General features: G+C 35.7%; 2 protein-coding genes across 4 annotated transcripts; one reads left to right on the forward strand and one right to left on the reverse strand.

The window, feature by feature from the left end:
• Nucleotides 1-91: 91 nt before the first annotated feature.
• LOC132186256 (S-adenosyl-L-methionine-dependent methyltransferases superfamily protein) lies at nt 92-5,162 on the reverse strand. Of its 2 annotated transcripts, XM_059600136.2 has the most exons (9): nt 4,217-5,156; nt 3,789-3,938; nt 3,431-3,701; nt 2,938-3,048; nt 2,509-2,668; nt 1,612-1,869; nt 1,400-1,522; nt 1,150-1,227; nt 92-742 (listed from the first exon to the last, which is right to left on the reverse strand). In XM_059600136.2, exons 1-9 carry the CDS (start codon nt 4,847-4,849, stop codon nt 535-537), a joined length of 1,992 nt encoding a protein of 663 aa, XP_059456119.2. In that variant the 5' UTR covers nt 4,850-5,156; the 3' UTR covers nt 92-534. The 2 variants fall into 2 exon arrangements, with proteins under 2 accessions (XP_059456119.2, XP_059456120.2); XM_059600137.2 differs by lacking the exon at nt 1,400-1,522 and having other exon boundaries at nt 4,217-5,162.
• Nucleotides 5,163-10,500: 5,338 nt separating this feature from the next.
• On the forward strand, nt 10,501-19,924 carry BPM3 (BTB/POZ/MATH-domains containing protein). 2 transcript variants are annotated; one of them, XM_059600143.1, is made up of 4 exons: nt 10,501-11,068; nt 13,912-14,260; nt 18,138-18,414; nt 19,393-19,924. In XM_059600143.1, exons 1-4 carry the CDS (start codon nt 10,677-10,679, stop codon nt 19,608-19,610), a joined length of 1,236 nt encoding a protein of 411 aa, XP_059456126.1. In that variant the 5' UTR covers nt 10,501-10,676; the 3' UTR covers nt 19,611-19,924. The 2 variants fall into 2 exon arrangements, with proteins under 2 accessions (XP_059456126.1, XP_059456127.1); XM_059600144.1 differs by having other exon boundaries at nt 18,138-18,466; nt 19,393-19,484.
• The last annotated feature ends 5,766 nt before the right edge of the window (nt 19,925-25,690 follow it).

The following is a 25,690-nucleotide window of genomic DNA, read 5'->3' on the forward strand; positions in this document are numbered from 1 at the left end:
ATCCATCCCCACAATTACAAAGATATCTAGTTCATGAACTTTTCACACTATCAAAGGCTCGGAAAGATTATAACAATGGTAGTAATGAAAAAAGATGAAAGTCAAAGTCAGATATTAGAACCTGTGTACACAATAATCAACAAATTGAACATAAACAAATGAACTATAGAAGGTTTGCGTGAATCCCTTTTATCTGGGTAAACAATATGACAAATGTTGTAGCTCAAAAAACTTAGATGTACCATGTATGGTGTTTTACAGGTAAGTTGCCTGCCGCGCTGCAGTTAATTGGACCAATATTTAGTACTATAAGTCGAAATGCCTGCCAATATATTGCTTCCAGCATCTGTGTCTGACACATGGTTAGTCTCATAAATCACAATGTGATCTGAGTGTACCTGATGTCAATAATAATCATCTTCTTTCCAATGCTTCTAAGACCATCATGTTAGAGAAACAATAGTCCGGTTGCCTATCCTCCCGTCAGAGGGATCAGCAGGAAAAGAAACAATAAGGTTGGTGATCTCCACCAGTTCAACCACGCAAGAGGTGTTTATCAGCAGTAAAGATCCTATAATTTGCATAAGGACCCTCAGATGTATCTCGCACTGTGATTTGCCAGCCGATTGCCTTTCCAATCTCTTGAAGTTCATCCATGATGGAAAGAGCGTCACGGATGTATACACGTCCACCAGGTCTCAGTATCCGATCCATCTCAAGCATGATGGAAGAGAGATTGCATCTGATACAAGGACATAAAACAAATTAAGATAAACCACTACCTTACTCCCAAGGAATCCCCTGATCAAGGTTTATAAACCCACATAATCCAACATAGTTTTGCATTTCCCATTTTATCACATAAATCTAAAAATTTACATAAAATCATTTTTCCAGCAATAATATAGATCCTCCGGATTAGGTCTTTAGTGATGTTGAGTTGTTGCTTATAATCGAGAACTATTGAAATTTTTAGCCAGGCACAACAATTTGCAAACCCTACATGCCACTGTACTTCCTGGTCAGTTTTCTCTATGGAACAAAATAAAAGGCAAATGAAAAGCCAAAAGAATGTACCAACAGAAATATGAAAATCATCTAGCTGAAAAAAATAAAATAAATAAAAAGAAGAAGAAGAGTCAGGTGTACCTTTTTTTCTCGATAGAGAAAAGGCCAGCTGCATGCAAAAAATCATAGGTTCTTGGGTATGTATCAAATGGCTCACACCTGGATAATAATGTGCAATAATATTTCAGCAACAGAAACTCAGTTCAAGCAACAGTAACACATTTGTAATATATATGTGTGTGTGTGTCAGATATTCGTAGTCTGATCAACTACAGTATCCACATATGCCCATATTAGAGGTAAGTAGGATAGAAAATAGTTTTGAAAGTACCAATCATGCATAACTCCAATAAGTCCTCGGTCATATATAACTGGCAAGGTGTTGGGCCCGCTAACAGGAACAACATTCATAACCCAGGAGTCAAAATTTTGTTCCATTAATGCCGCAGCAAATCTGTCAAAGCCAGTTTATAGAACATTAATGATAAGAAATGTGTTGCTAATATTCTAATGGAAGAGCAGGGCATGTGATAAAGATGATACCCTCCAAAGCCAGCTCTCATGTCCATTACATTTCTTAATCGAATCTTCTTCCAGTGTAAAGAACGAACATAGCTTTCTATTATCTCATTCCAGTATTTTGATTCTGCCTTGAAGAGCTCCTTTCTTGAAGTATAGGCATCAATTTGTATGCTCTGAAGCCTATCGGGTGGAGTTTGCAAGCGTGCAGGCCATGTGGTAACATTTGCTCCATACCCATTCTCTGGAAGTCGAGTGATGCACGCCTTCAGATCAACATACCTGAAATAATTATTGAAAATTTGAAAGAATACTATAAATGACAACTAAATGACCTCGCAAGTCATAACAACAAGAAGCACGTTCACTGTAAATGCCTAAAAAGCTTTGTAAATCGTTACACCAAATTGTTCAAGTTTTTTTTTTTTTTGATAAGTACCAAATTGTTCAAGTTATCAGCACATATATCTTAACTGTCGGGAGAAAAGCAATTAGAATATCATCAACATCTTTCAACCATCCCAGACTCTTCCCACAGAAGAAAACCCAACAAATAACCTGCTCAGCTTTATGCAGGGGCAAGTGGAAAGATCTAAGAAGTTAATTGCAATGCAAAACTCTAGTATCATGGTAGGGGAAAAATCCCTAGAAGAAAAGAGAACCAAAGCACGCTGAAGAACCAAAGGAAGGCTGAAAGACAATGAGTGAAAGAAATGACTGATCTCTTATTTTTAATCCAAAACCCTTGTAAATTAACCAGGCTGAGAAGTTTGTTTTAACAAAACATGGAACCATCCTGTCCACTCGTTATACATGAGAAAGCTCTAGAGCATCAGATAACAGCCTCAAATATTAAATAAATACATCTTTGGTTTGATCAAATTATCAAATCAGGCGCAGAAAATTAGAAAGGAAGAATACCAGACGTTGTCAGGATCATCATCTTGATCACACAGTGGAGGTCTTGTTCCCACCTCACGGTTTAAATAACAGCTGTTGTTAAAGGGTTTCTGCCATATTGCTACATATCCATCCTTTTTCACAAATTCCCAGCAGAGACGAGTTGTAAGATTAAGCATCTCTGAAAATTAGGCAAATACATATACAGCATGGTTATTAACACAGACAAACACCAACTCGAATAAATGTGCAGGTCAGAATTAATCAGAAACACCAGCAGGCTCTGTAAAACTAGTCATGGCATCAAATAAGAAATAGGCATGTGACACACTTTAGCATCTTCTACAAACTTGTCTTCCAATATCCTAACTCTCTTAAGTGCTAATATTAGAACTGACCACAACCACTTTCAAAAAGGTTAGCATAAAGGAAAACTGTTGGTAGTAATACCTTTCCACTGTTCTTCCAGGATTTCTTCATGCTTATAAACAGGCTGTGCTGCCCAAACAAAGTATCCTCCAGCGCGGAGCATCCTATTGACCTCAAGCAGTAATATTCCATCTTCATCACAAAGTAACAAATGGATAAGATTAAAAAGGAAAAAAAGCAAACAAAATCAAAAGATTTTAAGATATTCTGTGAGCGAGGAGGGATAAAACATCAAGATTTGAAAAGAACAGGACGTTCATGTGAATAGGCACCCTGTGCACATTTGCATTATAAGTTTGCCACCAGCAGTTTTACAAACTTTTAAAAACTTGGAATCAATTAGTCCTTTTTTTTTACCTTTTTTTTAATAAGTAATTAGTCATTTTTACTAGCAAGAAAGAAAGGGAGCTACTGAGCATAAAAATGGTAAAAAATATTTATACACTAATGTTTGCTCAATTTTCCTTTTCCATAGCTACCGTAAACCCAAATAATGAGACACAAAAAGACATACCATCACGAGTCCAATTGATTCTACATCGCGAACAATGTATCATGTCAAAAGCTTGACTTGGATACAACAAGCGGTGAGTTGCAAACGCTGACACCATTGCCGGCACACCACGCTCAAGAGCAAACTGAATCTGGTTTTCATGAACATCTTTGGGAGCAACGGACATAGTGATGACATTCCGTGATAGCAAATAGGCACCGAAACTAGCTACACCACACCCAACATCTAAAACAACTCGGGTATGATGACCAAATGCAATTTCAGGGATCATCTACACATACAGATGAGAAATCGAAGATCAGAACAACAAGATACACTAACCAAGCTTATTCCTAAGTAAACTTTAACACGTAACAACCTTAGATATATGATCCAAGTACTCATTTGCCCCGTGTATAAACTGTGTACCGCCACCCGGAAACTTAAACTTATCCTTCTCTCGGGTAATCCAGTTTTGTCCCCCTTTATCTTCAACTAGACGAGTATGAGGAACATTGTAGAACCACACCTACAAGGCAGCACCATCTCTATTAACAAACTTGTTTTAAGTTGCTAGTAAATCAGCTAGTCAGCAACGAAACAATTGACAGCAAAACACCTTTCACAATAAAATTTCCAGCGTTTGCCTATTAAATTGAATCAGCATATATATCAAAGTAAAATGCCGAAAGGGTCACCACATTCTAGCAAATCCTCCACAAAGTACACCCGAAAGATTTGAATTCACAGATTTTCAGTATACAGAGTTTGAACTGAACCTAGCACGACCAATCATAACGGGCATACCTCGTCCTGGCTTTTCGGCCACGGAATTGGAGTCCGGTACTTACTCGGTGCCGGAACTAAGCAATTCAATCCCCGACCTTCCTCCGGACAATGCCGCTCGAAGTGCTCCCCTTTCGCTGTAGATTTCAGCCTCCGAATCGCCTCCTTGTTATCCAAACAAGGAATGTACTCGCCCATACTCTTCGGACATAGCTCAAACTTCGTAACCCTAACGCTAGACGACGAACCACCATCACCATCACCATCACCATCACTACCATCCGTCTTCGTCTCGTTCCTCCAATCCTCCACCAAACCCTCATCGAACTCCCCGACCTCGAATTCGTCCGACATGGTTCCATTTTCATCGACGATTCCGAACCGCCGCAATGGCGGAGGCGGACTCGGAGTTGGGGGCGCTAGGGCTAGGGTTTGGTTCTGATCGACGAGTGCGGAGAGGTTAAACAGCTTGTCGTGGTTGGGTGAGATTGCGACCGAAGGGGCTTGGCGCGTGGTAGTGAAGTAGACGAGCTGCGGGTAGCCATCGGACCAGTGCTTGCCCAAGTAGAAGAACGTGGCCGCGACGACGAAGAAGGCTGAGATCTTGAGAATCACTGAGGTTTTGAGGAACTCCACATTTCCGATGGGCTTCATTTTCAAAAATTGAAAATACCAGAGCGTATGGATCTCACTTCTCGGATCTATAATTAAAGAATCGCATTGGAGTGAGAGTGAGAGTGAGAGTGGAGATTTTGCGTTTCGGCTACTGTGACAAGTTCGTTATGATATGAATGATGATGAGAGAAGTAGCAAAAGAGATGATCGGGATTTGTTGAACTCACAGCCCAGTGAATGCGTCAGGGTACACGTGGGCTTCTCTTGTGGGACCACCTATTTGTGTTGCGGCTGTTTGTTTGTCGGTGATGGCGATATTGGCGTTTCTCGACGCTGTGCGTTTATACACGTGGTGCAGTTCTGGATGGGAACAGGAAAGTTTAGTGATGAAGCTGGGGGTGCTCTTGACGGTGCCAATTGCAGTTACGGCTCTAATTAGCGGGAAGTTACCATGCCAGCTGTTTGTTTTTGAAGTAATCCTATTTGATTTTTTTTAATAAGGGCTGTTGAGTAAGTTTAAAAATTATATTTTTATCTTATAATTATTTTATAATGTTGATTTAATAGTTAAATTAATCATTGGATTAGTCATTATTTTTAAAAAATATATATATAATAATTCGTTGGAAGTGCTATATTAAGATTGTGTGATAATTGTTAGATCAAAATGTAATTTTTAGCATTATTTAAGGACTATTAAAATTTGCCACATTAACTAGTATGTATTACTCTTGGTTTTTTGAATGGTAAATGTATTTTGTCAATCAATTATCTAAAAATTTTTAACACAAATGAAAGGGATTATATTTTTATTATCTTCCGTGACTTTTAAAATCATGGATAGTTATTGAATTTAGATCGAATAATAATTTTAAAAATAATTTAAGAAGATAAACAAGATGATAAAATAATAATAATCCCTCCCATCACTAGCGGATTGTCATCTATATAAATTATTGGCTTTGTTTGCCAAATGGCTTGGAAAAAGAAAGTAACCTGAATTGTAGCAATATTTGATTGATGTATGAAAAAAGTAAAAATGTTTGATATAAAAAAGTGAAAATTTTTGTTTTCTAATTATTTTTTTTATTTGAATAGTAGTAAAATGTGATTGATGTAATGTAAAAAGTAAAAATATTGGGAGTTAAATTTGAGATGATATATTTATTTCCTCTTCCAACTCTTGTCCTTGGTAGGCTTTTCACTGTTAATATTTATTTTCACCTCTTTCGCTTTATCTGTATGGAAAGCGAGCAGTAATGTCCCGCCTTAGTAAATGCATTATATACTTGGCACTAGCCACGCTACTGTTATGGACACAAATTTTCTCCAAACTAGTTTATTATGATAAGAGATAAGTGTCAATTAATAATTTTGGGTTTCTAAAAAAATTAATTTTAGGTTCTTAGATTAGTAGAATGACAATAAATAACTGTTAAAATATTAAAGAAAACAAGACACTTGACACTTATTAGACTACGTTGAGAGAAATTTCCTCCAAGAAATTTATGTCCAACTGTTATTAACGTAGCGGAAATTTCCATATATTTTATTTATTTTGTTAAACAACAAACTCAAATTATAAACACCTGAGTATTAACTAAAAGATAACTTCATTAACCAATAAATATGGTATTGTGAATAAATAAAGTTACTAGTGAATTTGCTTGGACTCGACTTAAACTTGATTCGATTATTAAACAAATTACTCATAAACACGAAACTATATTTGATTATTAAACGATTCATACTTCTATCAAAACTTGGCTCGACTTGATTAACGTTCGTGAACAAACTCATATAAGACTCGATTCGCTTGTTAGCTCGACTTACATATATTTAGTTAATATATATGTAACATATATTAATAAAAATAGCTTATATTATGCATATCTCAAGAAACTTTCAAAATATTTTGATATCACATGAATATTTTTTTTTGTTTATGAATAAAATTTAATTCAAAACACAAACAAAACACCTAAATACACCAACAAGAAATGAAGAATTCGTTGTATATCGTTTCTCGTACATTTTACAGTATATATATATCATATACATATAAGAAATTTCATTTAAAGTATGTCCCTTATGTCACATATATTTATTGTGATTATAAAGTATATATAATCATGGTGTTTAGTGATTTATTCGAATTAAAGATTATTCTGTGAAATCAAATATTTTGAATTAAATTATTAATTTGATTATTGTGGAAACAAATATTTGAATTCTTTTTTTTTTTTTTTTTGTGGAATCAAATAATTTGAATTGATTATTGATTTGATTCTTATTCCTTGATGGGAGGAATAAATAAGGTAACGGTTTTGACTGAGGGTCCCTGACCTACTTATAAATAAGGCTCGTGTATTATCATTTTGCACAGTATTGCACTTATAAGCATAGGTCAGAATAACCTTTTCTTTTTTTTTTCTTTTTTTTTTTTTCTAATTTGTTAGAGTATTTGATTGCTACAAGGGGTCTTATTCACTTCGCTTGAGCAAAGTAATGGCCAGAGGTATTTATATAATTAAACTATTTTTGCTGCTAATTTATATTGTTACCTAGCATTCAATTATATATAGAATTCTTACATGTGGTTTTAACGCCTTCTTTATGCTATATTTGCTCAGTCTAGTTTTTTAATATGTCTCTGTTAATATTTTATTTTTTGTTTCGATAATATTTTTATTTTTGGTTTTTGTGATTATCGAAACAAAACTGAGACCTACGGTTATTGAAACTGAGAAACCCAACGTGAGACCCACTGCTCAGCCGTGACCCACACTGCTGTAAATTTTGTTTAAAAAAAAATAGAGGAGGAAACACACCACCGTGAACCTGAGCCGTGAAAGAAGGAGCAGTAGGTGGTGGCCGATTCTTTGGCCATCGGCACAGAGGACACCGGCGAGCTCCAAGGAAGGCACTGGGCACAAGTTCCCTCTGCCGTCAGCGGCGGTTTGCCGCGTACAGTGGGGAGCGGTCCATCACAGACTGCCCATAAGGATTAACAGTGGCAGCCAATCGGCTAATACGAGAGGATATGCGGCGGTGGGCAGACGTTTCGGGCTCGGCGTTCGTGAGGATGCCGCTCCAGGCAAAGAACGCTCGATCTCCACTGTTGCTCGCTTAAGGATCTGTCAGGACAGCAGCTCTTCGCCGGGGTCGCCCATAAAGGACAACGGTGGCAGCCCTACAAGGCCTGCCTATCGACTGGCCTGAATGGTGACCCTTTCGCCTGTCGCCAAAACCTTTTAGGCCATTAGGCGGTGGCCCATGGTGGTCGGTGCATAAAGTTGGCTGATGGGCAGTGGTGCATGAGGAAGGAGAAAGGGGCGGCGACTAGGGATTTAAGGATGCTGGGTTAGGCTTTGGTTTTTCCAAGTAGGGTTTTCAAACCCATATAGGAACCGGGTCTAGTGATTTGGGCCATTGGGTATGAGTTTATTTTAACCCAAGCCCGATTCAATTAAAAAAAAAAGAAATTGGGTCATTAAGTGGGTTGACCTAGAAGCCCAACTCGGATGAAGTAGCCCATCCGAATTAAAAAAAAAAAAAAAAAAAAAAAAAAAAACCTTGCTCTCAAGGTAAAGGGGCTAAGACATTCTCTTAGACTATTAGGCCATGCATCTTCATATACTTTTATATTGCAATTGAATATATGTTAAATTGTTTAGCATTAAAATTATTATTTCTTCTATGCATGGACTTAAGATTGAATATATTATTTTTATTTATATTGTTTAAATATAAATTGTTTGATGCTTAGACATGAGAATAATTAACTAAGCCACATATTTTGGTGAATGTTTATAGTACTATCCAAAATTGCAATGTCTAAGAAAGTTCTGGCAATAAAAAGTCATGGGATTTAAGTGTGTCATTGTGCGCCCCCTCACTTACCTGGGAACTTATCTGGTTGTACTTTGGAAAAATACTGTTTACCCACTTCCATGTTGGTTTGGTCTTTTATTCTTGAGAACTTTATTTTGGCATCTATACAATTATTAGACTTTAATAAAGTCGTGATTATCATAATAATTTTGGGAGAGCTACAACATCTCAATTTTATAATGATAACTGCATTAAGATTATATATGTGAACTTTAGAAAGAAAATTAACATTACGTTGTAATTAATTTATAAATTTAATTACAAATCCCCATAGAGACATTTTTATTTTTATGACTTAATTAGAATAAGATAATAAATTTAACATTTAAAAATAAGATTTCTCTTAGGCCCACATGTATGGAAAATTTTATTTATTAATGCTAAATTTATTAGTCTTATTAATAAAGAAAATTAACATCATGTTGTAATTAATTCATAAATTTAATTACTAATCCCCACAGGGACCTTTTCATTTTTATGACTTAATTATAATAAGATAGTAAATTTAAACATTGAAAAATAAAATTCTCTTAGGCCATGTGTACGGAGAATTTTATTTATTTATGTTAAATTTATTAGTCATATTAATAAGAGTAAATTCCATGCGTGGTACAACCTTTGCCCATAGGTAGGTTGAAATTTACTACTAAATTAACATTGGTTAATTTAAATAAAGTTATTTCATAGTATTTGAATATATTATTTTCCTTGGTCATTTTATGTATTCATACTGCTGTAATTATTAGTATTTTATGTTCTAATAATTCCTAGGGATAATTTTTCATGATTGAAAGGAAAATGTGCTTTCACTTTGGGGTGTTTGGAGATTGAATTGGCGTGTCGTGTGGATGAATCACCTTCTCCCACGAAATCAAATATGTCACATGAGATTATTAAACATGAACAATTATAGTTTCAACGATCATGAAATCTCATATCAAGGAAAGCATTATGGTTTTATTCCTTAATATTTAAGGGCCAAATAAAGGTCGTTGAAAAACATTTAGTGAGTTCTAATAAGGCTTGGCTAGCACCCTAAACAGAAAAGCTTTAAAGTAAAATGTTTTACAGTTTCAAAATGTGTCTAAGCACATTATGGAAATGAATGAATAAATAAGGTAACAGTTCTGATTGAGGGTCCCTGACCGACCTATAAATAAGGCTTGTGTATTCCCTCATTTTGCACGGTATTGCACTGGTAGACATAAGTCAGAAGAACCTCTTTCTTTATTTATTTTTTATTTGTTAGAGTATCTGATTGCTGCAAGGGGTCTTCTTCACTTTGCTTAAGCAAAGCAATGGCAGAGGTATTTATATAATTAAATTATTTCCGCTGCAATCAATTATATATAGAATAAAACAAACGGCTAACTACATAACAATAAACTCTTATGTACAAACCATATTAACAGAAAAAGAAGCAGTTTGTATATGATATATATACTGTAAAATGTACAAGAAACGATTCACTCAATGCAATATACAGAGAATTCTTCATTTCTTAAAATTTTTGGTAATATATCACATGAATATATTACAAATAAAATAAACCACATTTATATTTTTCTATGAAATTTAAGCTATAGCAATTTGGTTGAAATGATTTTTACACACCGGAAAAAGCCTAAAAAATTCCATCGACGTTACTCATTCATTAGTCCACACTTCACACGTCACTCAACCCTGCGGCCCACGTGGGCAGTGAGGAGTCTAATGAACAGAACCCCGTACCAGAATCCAAGGAATCTAGACCGTCTACAACAGGCCCGTTAAATATAAAAGCCCCTCAAGGCTCAACAGCTCTCGCTTTTGCACCCCCTCTCACCTCACGTTTCCCTCCTCTCCGGCGAAACCCTAATACCCTACGGTTGGCACAATTCTTCGTTCCCCGGCGTGGATTTTGCTACAGAAGAATCCATTCAATTCAAGTGATTCCGAAATTTCCCTTGTATATGTTGCAAATCACGCGGTGATGGCTTCGATCGAGAATTCCAAGCCCAGGGTGGACACGGGCTCGTGCTCGACGTTCGTAAGCGAGACGGTGAACGGGTCGCACCGGTTCACGGTGCAGGGGTATTCGCTGGCCAAGGGGATGGGGATAGGGAAGTACATGACGAGCGACACATTCACGGTGGGCGGGTACGACTGGGCGATCTACTTTTACCCGGACGGTAAAAACCAAGAGGACAACTCGATGTACGTGTCGGTCTTCATCGCGCTGGCGAGCGAGGGCACGGACGTGAGGGCCTTGTTCGAGCTGTCGATGCTGGACCAGAGTGGGAACGGGAACAACAAGGTGCATAGTCATTTTCAACGCGCGCTGGAGAGCGGGCCGTACACGCTCAAGTATAGGGGCAGCATGTGGTAATGGGTATTTTTGATTTGTCTGATTGGTTATTGTTGTTTTTGGTGCATTGCGTTTTGGGCATAGGGTTTTAGAGGGAGGGGATGTGGGATTTGTGAAGGATTAGGGTTCAGTAGCTGAAATTGATTTGGATTAGAGAGGGTTTTATGTTAGTTCGAGAGATTGGTGAATGTGCTCTCATGTGCGTGAAAAATATTTAGGTTATTAATTGTGAAAAACTTTTAACGACTCCAAAACCCCAATTTATGCGGAATTAACAGATATTAATCAATATGCAAACAATTCAAGCACCAAAAATATGTAAAGCAATAAAGCAATTAGACACAAATATTTTGGTGACGAAGAGGAAACTTTTTAGAAAACGATATAAAAGTAAAACCTCTCCGGAGCAGCCAAATCTAGGAAATCACTATCAAAAGATTAACCAGAGATTACCGACACTAGGAACACTTACAACCCTTTGCAAGACTTTCTGTAAGATCGACAAGCCTACAACTCGTCTCATTGCTCACAATCTTCTTCAACGTGATTCTCCTTTACCGAACCCTTTTGATAGACTTCTCAATCAAGCACCATGAAACTAACAATAATCCTCTAAGAGGAATAATCAGGCTCACATAGATTTTCTAAGCATAGCCTCTCGCGAAACGTTGGGTAGAATGTCGTACATCTCTCTCTATAAAGATATATATATAACCCTAGACCTGACACACTTAAAATCACGTTTTGGGGCGTAAAACTTACGGGTTGTCCGGATAGGTTAATGGGCTGTCAAGACAGGGCCTTGCGGAGCAGAAACTGAGTTTCTGGAACTGCTGTCCGGACATAGGGAAGGCCTATCCAGATAGGGCATGTAGTGGGTGAAACCTACATTATGGAAATGCTGTCCAGCCTTGATCAACAGCTCCAATCGATGGGCGTTTGTGGTCTAATTGAGCTGAACTTTGTAGGGATGTTCATGACATGTGAATCCTCATTGTGAACGGTGGAGATTGGATTCTAAGCATTCTATTCCAGTGTTTGAGCCCGTGGACAGTAGCCTCTGTATTTTGGAACCGAATTAAGCCAACAAGATACTAAAAAATTGAATAGTTTTTGAGGTGGATTATGGTATGGGAATGGGAATTCAGTGTGAGGGATGTGTTTGATGTGGAACAAGTGTGATTCAGTATCTCAGTGAGTATATATGTTGTGGTGGTGTAATTGGGAAAATGATGATAACTTATTGTTATTGAATCTATATTTTCTGCCACAATTTTGTGTTTAATTTTCGTGAGTGTTATATTTTGGAGAAGGGTATTTTACAATTTTTCTTTTTCAATAAGTAATCGCAAATTCATTAAAAAAACATAAAGGCTCAATCCAAGTACACAAGAAGTGTAAAAGAGAGAAGCCTAGCAAGTAGCTGAGAAGAGATCTAAAAAAGCATGAAAATTCAAAAACCACAATCTGAGGCAGCAGCCTAAACAAAGAGAGTCTTAAAGAATAAATTCTTTAATTTCACTTAGGTCCTCTCGTTGTCTTCAAAACTACGATTTTTTGTTTTCCTCCCATATATACCACCTTAAACAAGGTGAAATCTTCTTCCAGACTACATCAAGTTGAGATGTAGCCCTAGGCAGACAAAGAGATATACCACCCTTCTAGGCATAACCCAACCAACCCTACACGGCTGAAGATAGTATTTCAAATAGCACTTGCGATTTGACAATGGGGAAGGGTGTGTTACAATGGAAGAAACACCTAATTCCAGTGACTACTTAGGTTGTCTTTTGTGTTGCTTATAATCAATGCACAGAACAATCGTTTTATAAACTTTACATCCATTTATTAAATTCTACCATTTAATGTAATTCTATGTGTTTTTACTTTTTGGTGTATTTTACGTTGGTGAAAATCTGGAAATGTGGCATGTTTAAGAAAGAAAATCAAAGATTAGAACAGTGAAGAAGAGGAAGAGTCATAGACTTTGGTTGATGGAATTGGAGTTCTGAAGACCGCGAATGGACAGTGGAGGAGTTTAAGGATTTTTTCTTCATAACTCTTTACCATTGGACATAGGCCTTTGATCTTTCACCTTTTTATTGATTTTTTTCTTCTTTTAGCTAGGTGTATCTCTTGTGTACTTTATGTGGAATTGGGTTCTGCCTTTTGTGCTTTTTAATAAATGACAATTACTTATTAAAAAGAGAGAGATAGTAATAAGATTTCAGGACGATTGAGATTTGAAAGTCTAGTTATGAAAAAAAGGACATACCCCAAAAATGGAGGACACCTACTCAGAAGTTCTCCAGTTTAGTTATTAGTATATGATATGAATTGAGATAATGGTGGATTTTATCATTTATAGATGTTCTCCTGATATAGTTTTGGTTTATGGTTTACAACTGAATGCTCTTTTGTGACCAGAGATGGAATTAAGATTTTTAAGCGTTCTATGCCAGCATTTATAAAAGATTTAATCGTTCAATTGATGTTACATTACTTACTTTTATTTAATGTCATACTATATCTGTTTATGGATCACTAAATTGTCTAGCTATCAATTGAGGTTATAGCAGACCAATTTTTTGACCTTTTTTTTTATAAAAAAATTATTATTTGGAATAATCTTATTGATCTGCATGTCTTGGGTTACTCTGTATTAATTTCTGAGGTTTGTGCATGTTTAGATATTAATTTCTAAACATGTCTAAACATGCATAATATCTAAACATGTTTGTGCATGTTTAGATATTATTTCTACACATTGTCCAATTTTGTTTATTTATTTTTGTTGGGGGGAGGGGGGTTGGAAATTTTTGTTGTTTTTACTCATATGGCTGTTGCACATGCATTTCAGGGGTTACAAACGATTTTTTAGAAGAAATCTTTTAGAAGCTTCTGATTATTTAAAGGATGATTGCCTTGTCATGTACTGCAAGGTTGGAGTTGTCAAAAATCATCTTGAGTGCCCAAAACTACGCTCTATTTCTGTACCACCGTCAGACATGGGTCAAGGTTTTAAGGACTTGTTAGAATCGGAAGTTGGTTGTGACGTAGTTTTTCAGGTCGGCAATGAAATGTTCAAAGCTCATAAGTTGATACTTGCTGCGCGTTCTCCTGTATTTAGAGCCCAGTTTTTTGGACTCGTTGGAAATCCTAACGTAGACAAAGTTGTAGTAAAGGATATTGACCCCTTCATTTTCAAGGTAATGCTTTTTGATCATATTGCTTCTTTCTATCACAATGCCTAGGAAGAAAACTGATTTGATCATGTGCACATTCATGAATAGGAAATCTGTTCTTTATTGCCATTTTTTTTTTTACTATATCTCATAATTCTCATATGTAGCTTAAAAGATGCAATATTGTCAATTGAGTAGCCACAAGACTGTCTGATAGGATTTTCTGAAAGAAATGAAAATTTTGTGACCAAGTAGAATTAGCTTAATGCAGACGGGTGGAGACAAATAAGAGAATATGGAGTGGATATATGAGAATATGGAGTCAATCTTAAATCATATTTGTTTGTGTAATTTTTATTTCTAGAATTTGTAAATACCAAGTCTCTAACATTTAGCCATTAAACACGTACAGATGAAGGAAATAATTAGAAAAAATTGTAGTTTTATAGTGTTACCATAAAACTGGGGGGATGATTCCCTTAATCCCCCCATTCTTGGGGAAAGCTTGGCCTTGAGAATTTTTTTATTTGACTTTGGATGTCTCCTCTATAATATGCTTGATTATCATATTGATGCCATCTTTGTATGTTAGCCTCTGGCACGTGCATTGATATACTTACTAAAGAAAAAATGAAATGAAAATAGTTAGTAAGAATTTGTTTTTTTTTTAAATTGCGTTTAATCACCTCCATCAACCACCGCCAAACCATCATTGGAGACCCCACCACTGCACTTTCTCTACTTCTTCACTATTTGAAATTGCCATTCCAGTAAAAATAGGAGACCCACATCAGTGTGAACAGATGTTTAAACACCTCCCTTTCTTTGTTTTCTTATTCGTTGAATTTTGGCATGACATATTGTGTAGAAAAACATTACTAAAAGATTCGAGCATGCTTGATGACACTTATTAAATAGTGTCCAAATAACTTATCAAAAAAAAATTAAGTAGTGTCCAAATAAGTTTTTAAATGTGATCACCCAGAAAATACTTTTCAATTTTTGTTTTCAGAATTACTTTTCAAAACACAGACTTTTTAAAAAACAAAACACTTTTTAGAAACTTCCCATTCGTTCATGTAAGAATGTTTTGAAAACACATGGTTCATTTTTTAAAAAACAAGTGAGAAACACCTTTATTTTTGGTAAGCAATTTTAAGTATTATTAAAAAGCGCAAATGTGCAATCCAAGTACACAAGCTATAGACAAGAGAGACACCTAATTAAAAGAAGAGAAAAGATCTAGAAAAACTTGATAGCTAAAAATATTAAAATCGAAGACAAGAGAAACACCTTTGAAAACAATGTTCAGTCTTTCATGCATAGTTACAAGTAGTGACTGGTCTCCACTTAACCCAAAAAAAAAAAAAGTGAAGGCTGGCCTTCACAGGGTGGAGGCCCCTTCACCAGAGACGGGCAGGTGGATCTCTTCCCCTCCCCACCTCTCCCACTGATACAGGGTGACCCGCAGCCACCCCTCAACCCCTCCTTATTATTATTTTTTCTTTTGGTTTTTTTGTTGTTTTTTGAGAAAAGGTTATAATTGTACATTTTTACAGGTGCTGTTAAAAAAATTGATTTAATAACGGGAGCAAACTCACGAAGTTCAAAGATAAAAATAAAAACTCATGGATTGATTTAATAAAGGTTCAAAAGTATAGTTTTCCTATGTTTTATTTATGTATTTATTTTTTTGTTTCTTTATGTTTTATTTATTTTTTCAATATTACATCCAAACACTTTTCAGTTTTTTTTTTTTTTTGGAACACTGTTCAGTTTTTTTTTCTTTTTTCTTTCAAACATAGTTTATCCAAACACTTTTCAAATGTGGCTTCAATAATTTCTTTCTTTATATGTGGACCCCACATAACACTTTTCAGTTTTCATTTTCGAAAACAATTTTCAAAACACAAAATTGAAAGCACTTTTAGAAAATTTATCCAAACACACACTTTGTTTCCTGAACCTTTTGAAATTGCTAGGGATAGATATGCTTATTGGAGATAATACTTATCATGAGACTACATCCGCTAGTAAAGACCAAAGGAAACTCAAACACCTAGATAACATATCTAGGGTCCCTTTTTGGGGGCTTAGGGTTTTTTTTTTTGGGTTTTAGGGTTCTCTTATGGGGGGCTTTTGTGGGCTAGTTTTGGTTTTCCTTTGTATACTTTCTGTATACTTAGGGGCGCCTTATGCATTTTTGATATATACGACATTACTTATCAAAAAAAAAAGGGGGAACTCAAACACCTAGAGTTTACTTGATCTAGATAACTAGGATTATCTTCTAGATTAGTATAGCTGTATTGTATAGAGCTAAGTAGAGTTGTTGTATAAACCAAACTCTTACAAGAGTTCCATTGTAAACTAAACTCTCTCTTTCTATTCTATATATACCAAACACTGCCATACGGATTCAGTAGGCAGAAAGTATACAAAGTGTAATCTTATAATGCTACGGTGGTAAATTATATGGGCTAGTCAAATGGTAAATGCCACTTGAATCCAAGTTTCACTAGAGGAGCGGTGCTAGATTTGCAGTTAGAATCTCTGGCCTTTTTCTTGATCTGTTATTTACGTGGGATTGTCGATGATAAAATGATATGGTCACCTTCAAGGAATTTTGTTTTTTGAGGTTAAAATTTATACCAGGCTTTAGATAACATGGGGATTTTTCATTTCCTTGGAGGAGTATTTGGAAGGTTAAAAGCTACACGAAGAATGACTTTCTTCACATGCACAGCGGCATTGGCAACTCTTTTTCTTGAATCTTAGGAAGTAAATTATAGTAATTGTGAACAGCTGTGTATTTGCGAAGTTACTGGGGAGACAATATATCACCTTCTTCTTCTTCTTCTTCTTCTTCTTCTTCTTCATAGTGATATAGCTAGAGCATTTCGATGGTTTGTGTTTTACCTATTTGGGGTTATTTTGGTTATGCCTAACTGTGGCTGAATTGTTGCTGTGCTGGAAAGGATGTTTCTGTAAGCTCACATTGGAGAAATTTGGAAGGTTATCCCCTTATGTGTTCTATAGTGCATTTGGAGTGAGAGGAACTTTTGAAGGCTTCTAATTGACAATATTGAAACTTTAACTTCTTTTCCTGAGATCTCTTTATGATTGGATGACTGCTACCAATTGTTTTTCATTTTCAAATGTGTAAGAGTTCCTTTTACCTCTTAAATTTTAGGAGTTTGGTTTTTTTTCTTTCTTTTTTCTTTTTTAACAATTTTGGGTGTTCCCTATTGTAGAGAACCATGTACTAGGGTTGCACCTCTTTTAGCACACTTTTTCTAGTACAGAGATTTTTAAAAATAAAATAAAAACTATTGCAGTAACATTAGCATTAGCGGATATTAGGTTTGAGAGAGTACACCAAATGGGTGTTTGGCACTCCATATTAGATAGATTCTTTGATTTCACAAAAGAGCACTACAACCTTTGGTTCATGTTTATGGTAATCTGGGGCACAAATAAGAAAACTACTTGGGACTTGGACCTGTGTGGAAGTAATAGGATCTTGTGCTTATGTACTTGATCTGGTTGGCATTAAACAAGAAAGGTGGGTAGAAAAGAATCTAAAGAATGTTAATTTCTGTGCTTAGAAGATTGGAGATAAATGGATCAATTGAAAAGGGGTAGAAGAAAATTGAGTGAATTGGTAATCTATGTGGTGCTTTGACATTCACTAATAGTGCTCTGCTTTAATAGTTAGAAAATGGTGAAGTAGCTCTGCTGTTTTTTATTTTTGTGGCTTAGGCCCACTTTAGACTGGGTTTCTTTCGTCATGTAGCATATGCTTTCCTGAAAATATCAACCATGGATGTTATACATGTATGCAATGTTTTTGTTTTGGAAAGGTATATTGAGTCAAATGGACCTTTATCTGTTTTTCCAGGCAATGCTTCTGTTTATCTACACAGACAAACTTCCTGATGTAGATGAAGTTGAGAGCACAGTAACTATGTGCTCATCCACGGTCATGGTTCAGCATCTGTTGGCTGCTGCTGACCTATATAATCTGGATCGACTGAAATTGTTATGTGAATCAGAATTGTGTACGGCAATCAGTATCGACACAGTGGCAACGATCCTTGCCCTAGCTGAGCAACATCACTGTCCACAGCTCAAGGCCATTTGTTTAAAGTTCACAGCAAATCCAGAAAACTTGGGAGGTGCGTATTACTCGTAGGAATGCTGTGCAAAGTCCGGGGTTATGTCCTTCAAGTATGGTTCTGCTTAATCAGAGTATTCTCCATGCTTGTTCATGCATACCTAACACGTCAAACATTTTACAATGGTTTAGGTCTATGATGGTTTTTCTTTCTCGGAAAGTGAGTACTATGGAAGTACACATATTTTACTATGAGTAATGCTAAAAATCACACTTATTATCCTACTATGCTGACGTGGCATATCAATACCCTTGGATAAGCCATTGTTAGAAAAAATCAAGGGTGGACTGGCACTGCGACGTCAGCATAGTGGGATAATAATGGAGTTTCCATTATTTCTCTTTTATTTTGGCTAAATGCCAATATATATATATATATATATTTATATATATAAGGCAGTTTTCAGGGCAGACTTTTCTTGAAAGAAGTTTGTGTTTCTTTAAATGACTGACTTCCCTTCCCTTGTAGTGTGTTTGTATCCCGTGTACTAGGGCATTGCCTTCGTCTCTTTCTTTAAATAATTTCTTTGAAGCTCTTGGATACCATGGAGCTCTTTAGTTGGAAAATATTTCTTTTTTTTTTTAAACTTCATTCGTTGAGCAATGATATAAAAATAAAGCTTACAGATTGGTCTCATTCGCTGCACACCTAACGGGCAGAGGTTGTGTTGCACACATCTTGATATAAGAGTTCTTGCGGCATTTTGGATGACAGTTTTGTAAATTTATTTATATGAAAAGAATTTTCCTTATTTAGATGCATGATTTGATGTTATCTTAAACAAATTGTTGCAGTGGCCATCCCTTTCTTGCCTGGTTCATCAAAATTTTAAGGTTTCAGTATACATAATCTTTTCCGAAACCACACATGTTACACATTCTTATGTGAGGGGAAATTCCATTGTTTTGCACATACTTGCTATTCTCCCTGTGCTGTATGTTGATGTATTTAACTAATAAAATTCTTTAATGTTTGCAGCGGTAATGAAGTCGGAAGCATTCAAGCATTTGGAGGAGAGCTGCCCCTCTTTGTTGTCAGAGCTGCTGGCAACAGTTGCATCGATGGATGAGAACTCAAATTCTCTGTTGAGTAGGAAGAGGAGCAGCAGCAGTTTACTCGGTCTAGATCTAGCAGCAGATGGGGCTGAAGCAGAATCGGCGAATCCTAACGGCAGGCGCATGAGGAGGCGATTGTAGTCCGTGTAGGTTGCTTTAGGTGCCTTTAGAACCGGTAAACCTTGAAGTTGTCACATAAGCGGAACCCTAGTTATGCATAACATTCTAGTCACTCATCATGTTCCTTTGAGTTAGTCAGCCCCTGTATAAAGTTTCTACGTTCTTTCCTAAAGGTGAAATTTGTCTTCAACTTGCACGTCTTCAAGTGAATTAGTTTGGATGCCTTTGGAATTACATGTAAATCAAAATGGCTTCCATGTGTTTTTATGTAGAATGTGAAGGTGTAAATTATTTACTAATGAAAATGCAAAACAGGATACCAATCCATTCTCTTTTGGGCTTCTTTTTTTCTCGAAGGAGTAATGCTAGATGATATACCTACATTTTACCCTCATCTCACTTGACTAATGTTGCAATGCCCATCAGTTTGGACAGAAATTTTCTCCAAACTAATCTGCCAAATGTCTATAAACAATTCAAAGGCACATTAAATTTAGTCTAAGTTAATAAATTGTTATTAATGACGTTATAATTTAATGTGTCTTTTAAATGTTTATATACTTGACATTATTTCAAATGGAACAGGATCCTCTCCAAATGAACTGGAAAATATTCAGTTAGTTATAGTGAATGAGTATTTTTGTCTTTTCACTGGTTTTCTTTAGACTGATTTGGAGATATATATATATATAATACTCCGATTTATTTCTGGATGATAATATATGTCATTTTGGGGCCCTTTTGATATAAGAGTTATAACAAACCATTTATTACAACCAGCCCAACTTATTACAAATGTGAAATGGCTATCAATGATCTGCAGCCAAAAAAAAAATGACATGGATCTTTGCAGCCCGAACTGTGATTTGGGCATGGATATTTGGTGCTTACCGTGCTTTAGTTTAGTAGGGTGCTTCCCAAGTCTATTGCAATTGGAAATTAGAAAAGCTCAGCACAGTTTTAAACTTTTAATGATGAGGGCCATATCTCATTTCATCGAGTAATGCTATATGTTACTCTTGTGTCACTTCAAGAATGATGTAGCTCTTAAAATTATCATTGGACTTGTGATTGATCATTATTGAATTTGTATCAAATGATGATTTTAAAAGTCACAACATTTTTGGAGGGATACTAGAGTGACACAATAATGACTTCTAGAATTACTCAATTTCATCCCAAACGAAAATGATGAGGAATTTAACTAAAAGATATGGCAATTTCACAAAATCTTTCTCGGTTGAGTTGTTCGAAAAATGACACGAGTTTTCTTCTTATATAGAGAGGAAAAAGAATATGCTATATATATGTGTGTGTGGTGCATGACAATTGACAAGGAAGAGATCATGCAAGAGGGCACGATAACTCGTACAATAGAATGAATAATGAAACATGCATCTACTTACTCTTAAAAAAATTATAACAATAACTAAAGACTCTTACTAACAAAATTCAATTATTTTCAAACAACCAGCAATTAGAGTTATGGTTCCCTAATCTTGAAAGAGAATCTCAAGAGTTGCAAATCCCGCTTTTTTTCTTCTTCTTCTGTTTTTCAGCCAATTACATTAACATTAGCTTTAAATTAATGTATTAATATTAATTTAAGAGGGATGATAGAAACCCAATTATTTTGCCCAACAAAAGTTCAACTTTTGCCTTCTTTTGTAATTTAAAAAAAAAAAAAAAAAAAAAAAAATTGAAAAAATGTCTGAAGCAATAATATCTATTTTTGGTCCTTCTTTTTTTTTTTTTGGTATTTTTTTTTAAAAAAAAAATGGTATTTTTCTTCATAATAATGCAATTTTCTTAAAGAAATTTCATTTTTCATTTTTTTAATTACAAAAGAAGACAAAAATTGGACTTTTGTTGGGCATTTAGCGTTTCTCTTAATTTAATACATTAACATTTCGATCATGAAATGGCTCCTCTCCCTTCAAGTTTATTTTTTATTTTTTATTTTTCAAGAAAAATTAAGAATTAGATGCCATAACCCAATCTAACAGTACTGGAGCTGAAACAACATCTTAATTAATATAAAAAATACTAATTAGTTCACAATTCATCAGCCCGAAGAAACATGCAGAAGAGTTGGGCTTTGAGATCAGGAGATCACATAGGAAGCTGAAAGATTATTGATGCAGAAAGTAGAGCTACGACTTAATTAGTTGTGAAGTGAAGAAGTATCATTAAAGATAGTGTAAGCAGAAGAAGAGTTTGAATCATCAGGGCCAGAGAAAGGCACCCATTGCAAACTTTCGCTTGTAAGCCAAGTCACCATTTGTAGACAACCCATATTCCGCAAGAAGCCGATCCAGCTTCCACTCGGGCATGTCCAGGTACTCCCTCTTGCTGTACCTTGGGTAGTGAAGGGGCATCTGAAAGAAGCTAAAACCTTGCTTTTTTTGGCTTTCCATCTTTTTTTCTTTTCTGTTTTCTGTATATTGTTGTTAATTAATTTCCTTGGAGATGAGTTTAATTTATAGCCTCAAATAGTGAAGGCTGCAGGCTGAAGAAGGCATGCGATTGCGAGCGAGGGGTCTGACATTGGCGGAGCCAGGATGCACGTTGACCAAAAAATAAAATTAATTAAAAAATAATTAAATATAAAAAATGATTTATTGGTCTCCTTTTGCACGCTGCATTTTTTTTTTCTTGCACGCATGTTAGCATGTACCTGCTTTGTCTTCTTCACTTTATAATTTTATAAAGATTTTTTGTTCTCCTTGGCTTTGTAAGTTGCACTCGCTGTACCTTTTTATTTTTTATTTTACTTTTGGTATCCTTATTGTGCTTTCTCTTGCACGCATACCTTATCTTATTCCATAGTTTAAGAAAGCTATTGGGAACTATCATCTTCAACCTTTTGTTTTTCTGCAACTGCAACTGCATCATCTTCAGACTTCAACCTTTAGTAAGGGGGCATTTGCCCTCAAGAGTTGCTGAGAGGGGCATACCAGTTGTTGATAGGGGGCATAAGAAAAAATTGTACCTAAATAGGGAGAATTTTTAGGGGTTGAAGGGGGGCATATGCCCCCTAAAACCCCCCTTGGCTCCGCCTCCGCGGCACTCACAAGGATGGGTTGGTTTACCTTCTCTTGGAAAAAGTAAAGCTGTTATTTTAGTGTGTGTGAGTGGGAGAAAGATCCTGGCCGGACGTACGTAGGAACCAAACCAAAGGCTTTGTTGTGTGCTTTCCTAACTCATCGTACGTATTTCCCACTATAGAAACAATGAAGCTCATAAAAAATAAAAAATAAATTAAAAAAATTGGGAGATGAGGATCACATTTTGCTAAACAAGTGGTACGCCTATCAACCAGAAAAACCACCATTGAAGCTCGAGCCTCGATCACCTACACAACCAAGGGGCAAGGGACCTATCAAATGATTGCAATCAGCAACAGCAAGGGACGCCATCAGATGATTGTAGCCCAAATAAAAATCACCAGAGGGTCCATTGAAAATGATGAGGAATTTAACCGAAACATATGGCCTTTTCACAAAATCTTTCTCGATCGGTTGGGTCGTTCGAGAAATGAAACGAGTTTTCTTCTTATATAGAAAGGAAAAAGAATATGCTATATATATATGCTGGTTGTTACAACTTACATGAGCAGAGACGTGCACGGTGGCGGTGCATGACAAGAAAAAGATGCAACGGGGCACGATAACTTGTACGATAGAATCAATAATGAACATGCATCTACCTACTCTTAACAAAATTATAACAATAACTAAAGACTCTTACTAACAAAATTCAATTATTTTCAAACAACCAGCAATAATTAGAGTTATGGTCCCCTAATTATATTGAAAGAGAATCTCAAGAGTTTGCAAATCCCCGCTTTTCTTCTTCTTCTTCTTCTTCTTTTGTTTTTCAGCCAATTACATTAACATTAACGTTAAATTAATGTATTTTGAATTATATATGTTGCAATTTGTAGGCCTTAATTTGTTTGTTTGTTTGTTTGTTTTTTTTTTTTTTTAAGAGATCGATCCTGAAATGACTCCTCAAGGAAAATTAAGAATCAGATGCCATAACTTAATTTTGACCGTTGATTAAACTACAGCATATATGCTGTTATTTTAATAACAACATGTAAGCCAGATCCATCTAAGCCAGCTAAAACAATACCTTAATTAATATAAACATACTAATTAGTTCACTATTCATCAGCCCGAATAAACATGCAGAAGACTTTGAGATCAGGAGATCACATAGGAAGCTGAAAGATTATTGATGCAGAAAGTAGAGCTACTACTTAATTAGTTATATAACTTTCTTGTTGGGAAGTGACGAAGTATCATTAAAGATAGTGTAAGCAGAAGAAGAGTTTGAATCATCAGGCCAGAGAAAGGCACCCATTGCAAACTTTCGCTTGTAAGCCAAGTCACCATTTGTAGACAAACCATAGTCCGCAAGAAGCCGATCCAGCTTCCACTCGGGCATGTCCAGGTACTCCCTCTTGCTGTACCTTGGGTAGTGAAGGGGCATCTGAAAGAAGCTAAAACCTTGTTTTTTTCGGCTTTCCATCTTTTTTTGCCTTTGGTTTTCTGTATATTGTTGTTAATTTCCTTGGAGATGAGTTTAATTTATAGCCTGAAAGAGTGAAGGCTGAAGGCTGAAGGCATGCGATTGCGAGCGAGGGGTCACAAGGATGGGTTGGTTTACCTTCTCTTGGAAAAAGTTAAGCTGTTCTTTTAGCGTGTGTGTGTGCGCGCGCGAGTGGGAGAAAGATCCTGGCCAGACGTATGAACCAAAGGCTTTGATGTGTGCTTTGCTAACTCTTAAACTCATCGTACGAATTTCCCAATGACCAGTACTCAATGAAGACCAACTTCGTTGCCGCTCCAATGCTAACCCCAAAATACTATTTTTCTTGTCTTTGAGTTGTGGAAAGAATTAGTTGAGTTGAAATAGTGTTTGAATATTAATTTAAATGATTAAATAATTTAAACTTTATTTTTTTTATCCGTTTAAATTTTTAGAATAAATAGTCATTTATATCATATCAGGGTAAATGAGTACTTTTGAAAAAAGTGGTGATTTAACATAAGTTACGTACAAATAAGAGATGGCCTTAGTTAGTTCCATGTGCACACTATAAAAAATTAAAAATTAAAAAAAAAAAAATAGTTTGGATTTGGTTTGTTGCTCTAATAAAAAACTATAACATGCTATAGTTTTTTTAACTGGTCATATTTTGACAACATACCAACTAAATTTGGTTGACTCATAACCAGGGGCGGAACTACCCCTAGGCTCTCCAAGCCAAGGGCGGTCCCCCCCAAATAGTTTTTTTTTTTTTAATACCTTTAAAAATTAATCTTTGCCCCTCTAAATTTTTTTTTTTTTATTTTTTTTTTATTTTGCCTTCCAAACTAAATACTTTAGTTCCACCCATGCTCATAACGGGTGAGATTAAAAGATAATTTTGGACAAGAATTGATTAAAAATTAAAAATATTAAAGAATATATAGCCTCTACTACTATTCATCATAAATTCTTGTGTATATATATAGCTTGCAAAAATATTGCTTTTTAAAGTTTTCATGTGTGCTTACTTATACCTCAAGTGTAATACTCAATACCCTCTCCCCTCTCTTGTGCGGATATGTCAAAAAAAAAAAGAGAAAAAAAAAGTGTAATACTCAATAAATTCTCTCTTGCACAACTCGACCCTTCATGATCTGCAAGCGTTTTATTTATTTATTTACTTTAATTGTTAGTTGGGTCCCTAAATCACAAAACCCTAACTTAGGGCTTAAACCTAAGACTTTTGCATTTTGTCCCCTATTCTATTCAAACGTATTTTAAATGGTGTTTGAATGAGCCTTGTTAAAATGGTGCTTCGTTCTATGATCAGGCACTATAGAAACAATGAAGCTCGTAAAAAATAATAATAATAAAAATAATAAAATTTGGGAGATGATGAGGATCACATTTTGCTAAACAAGTGGTAAGTCTATCAACCAGAAAAATCACCATTGAAGCTCACCTACACAACCAAGGGGAAAGGGAGCCATCAAATGATTTCAATCAGCAAGGGACCCCCATCAGATGATTGTACCCCAAATAAAAATCAGGGGGGCAGATGA

This window comes from Corylus avellana, chromosome 6 (genome assembly GCF_965113065.1).
Source record: "Corylus avellana chromosome 6, dhCorAvel1.hap1.2, whole genome shotgun sequence".
Classification (NCBI taxonomy): Eukaryota; Viridiplantae; Streptophyta; class Magnoliopsida; order Fagales; family Betulaceae; genus Corylus; species Corylus avellana.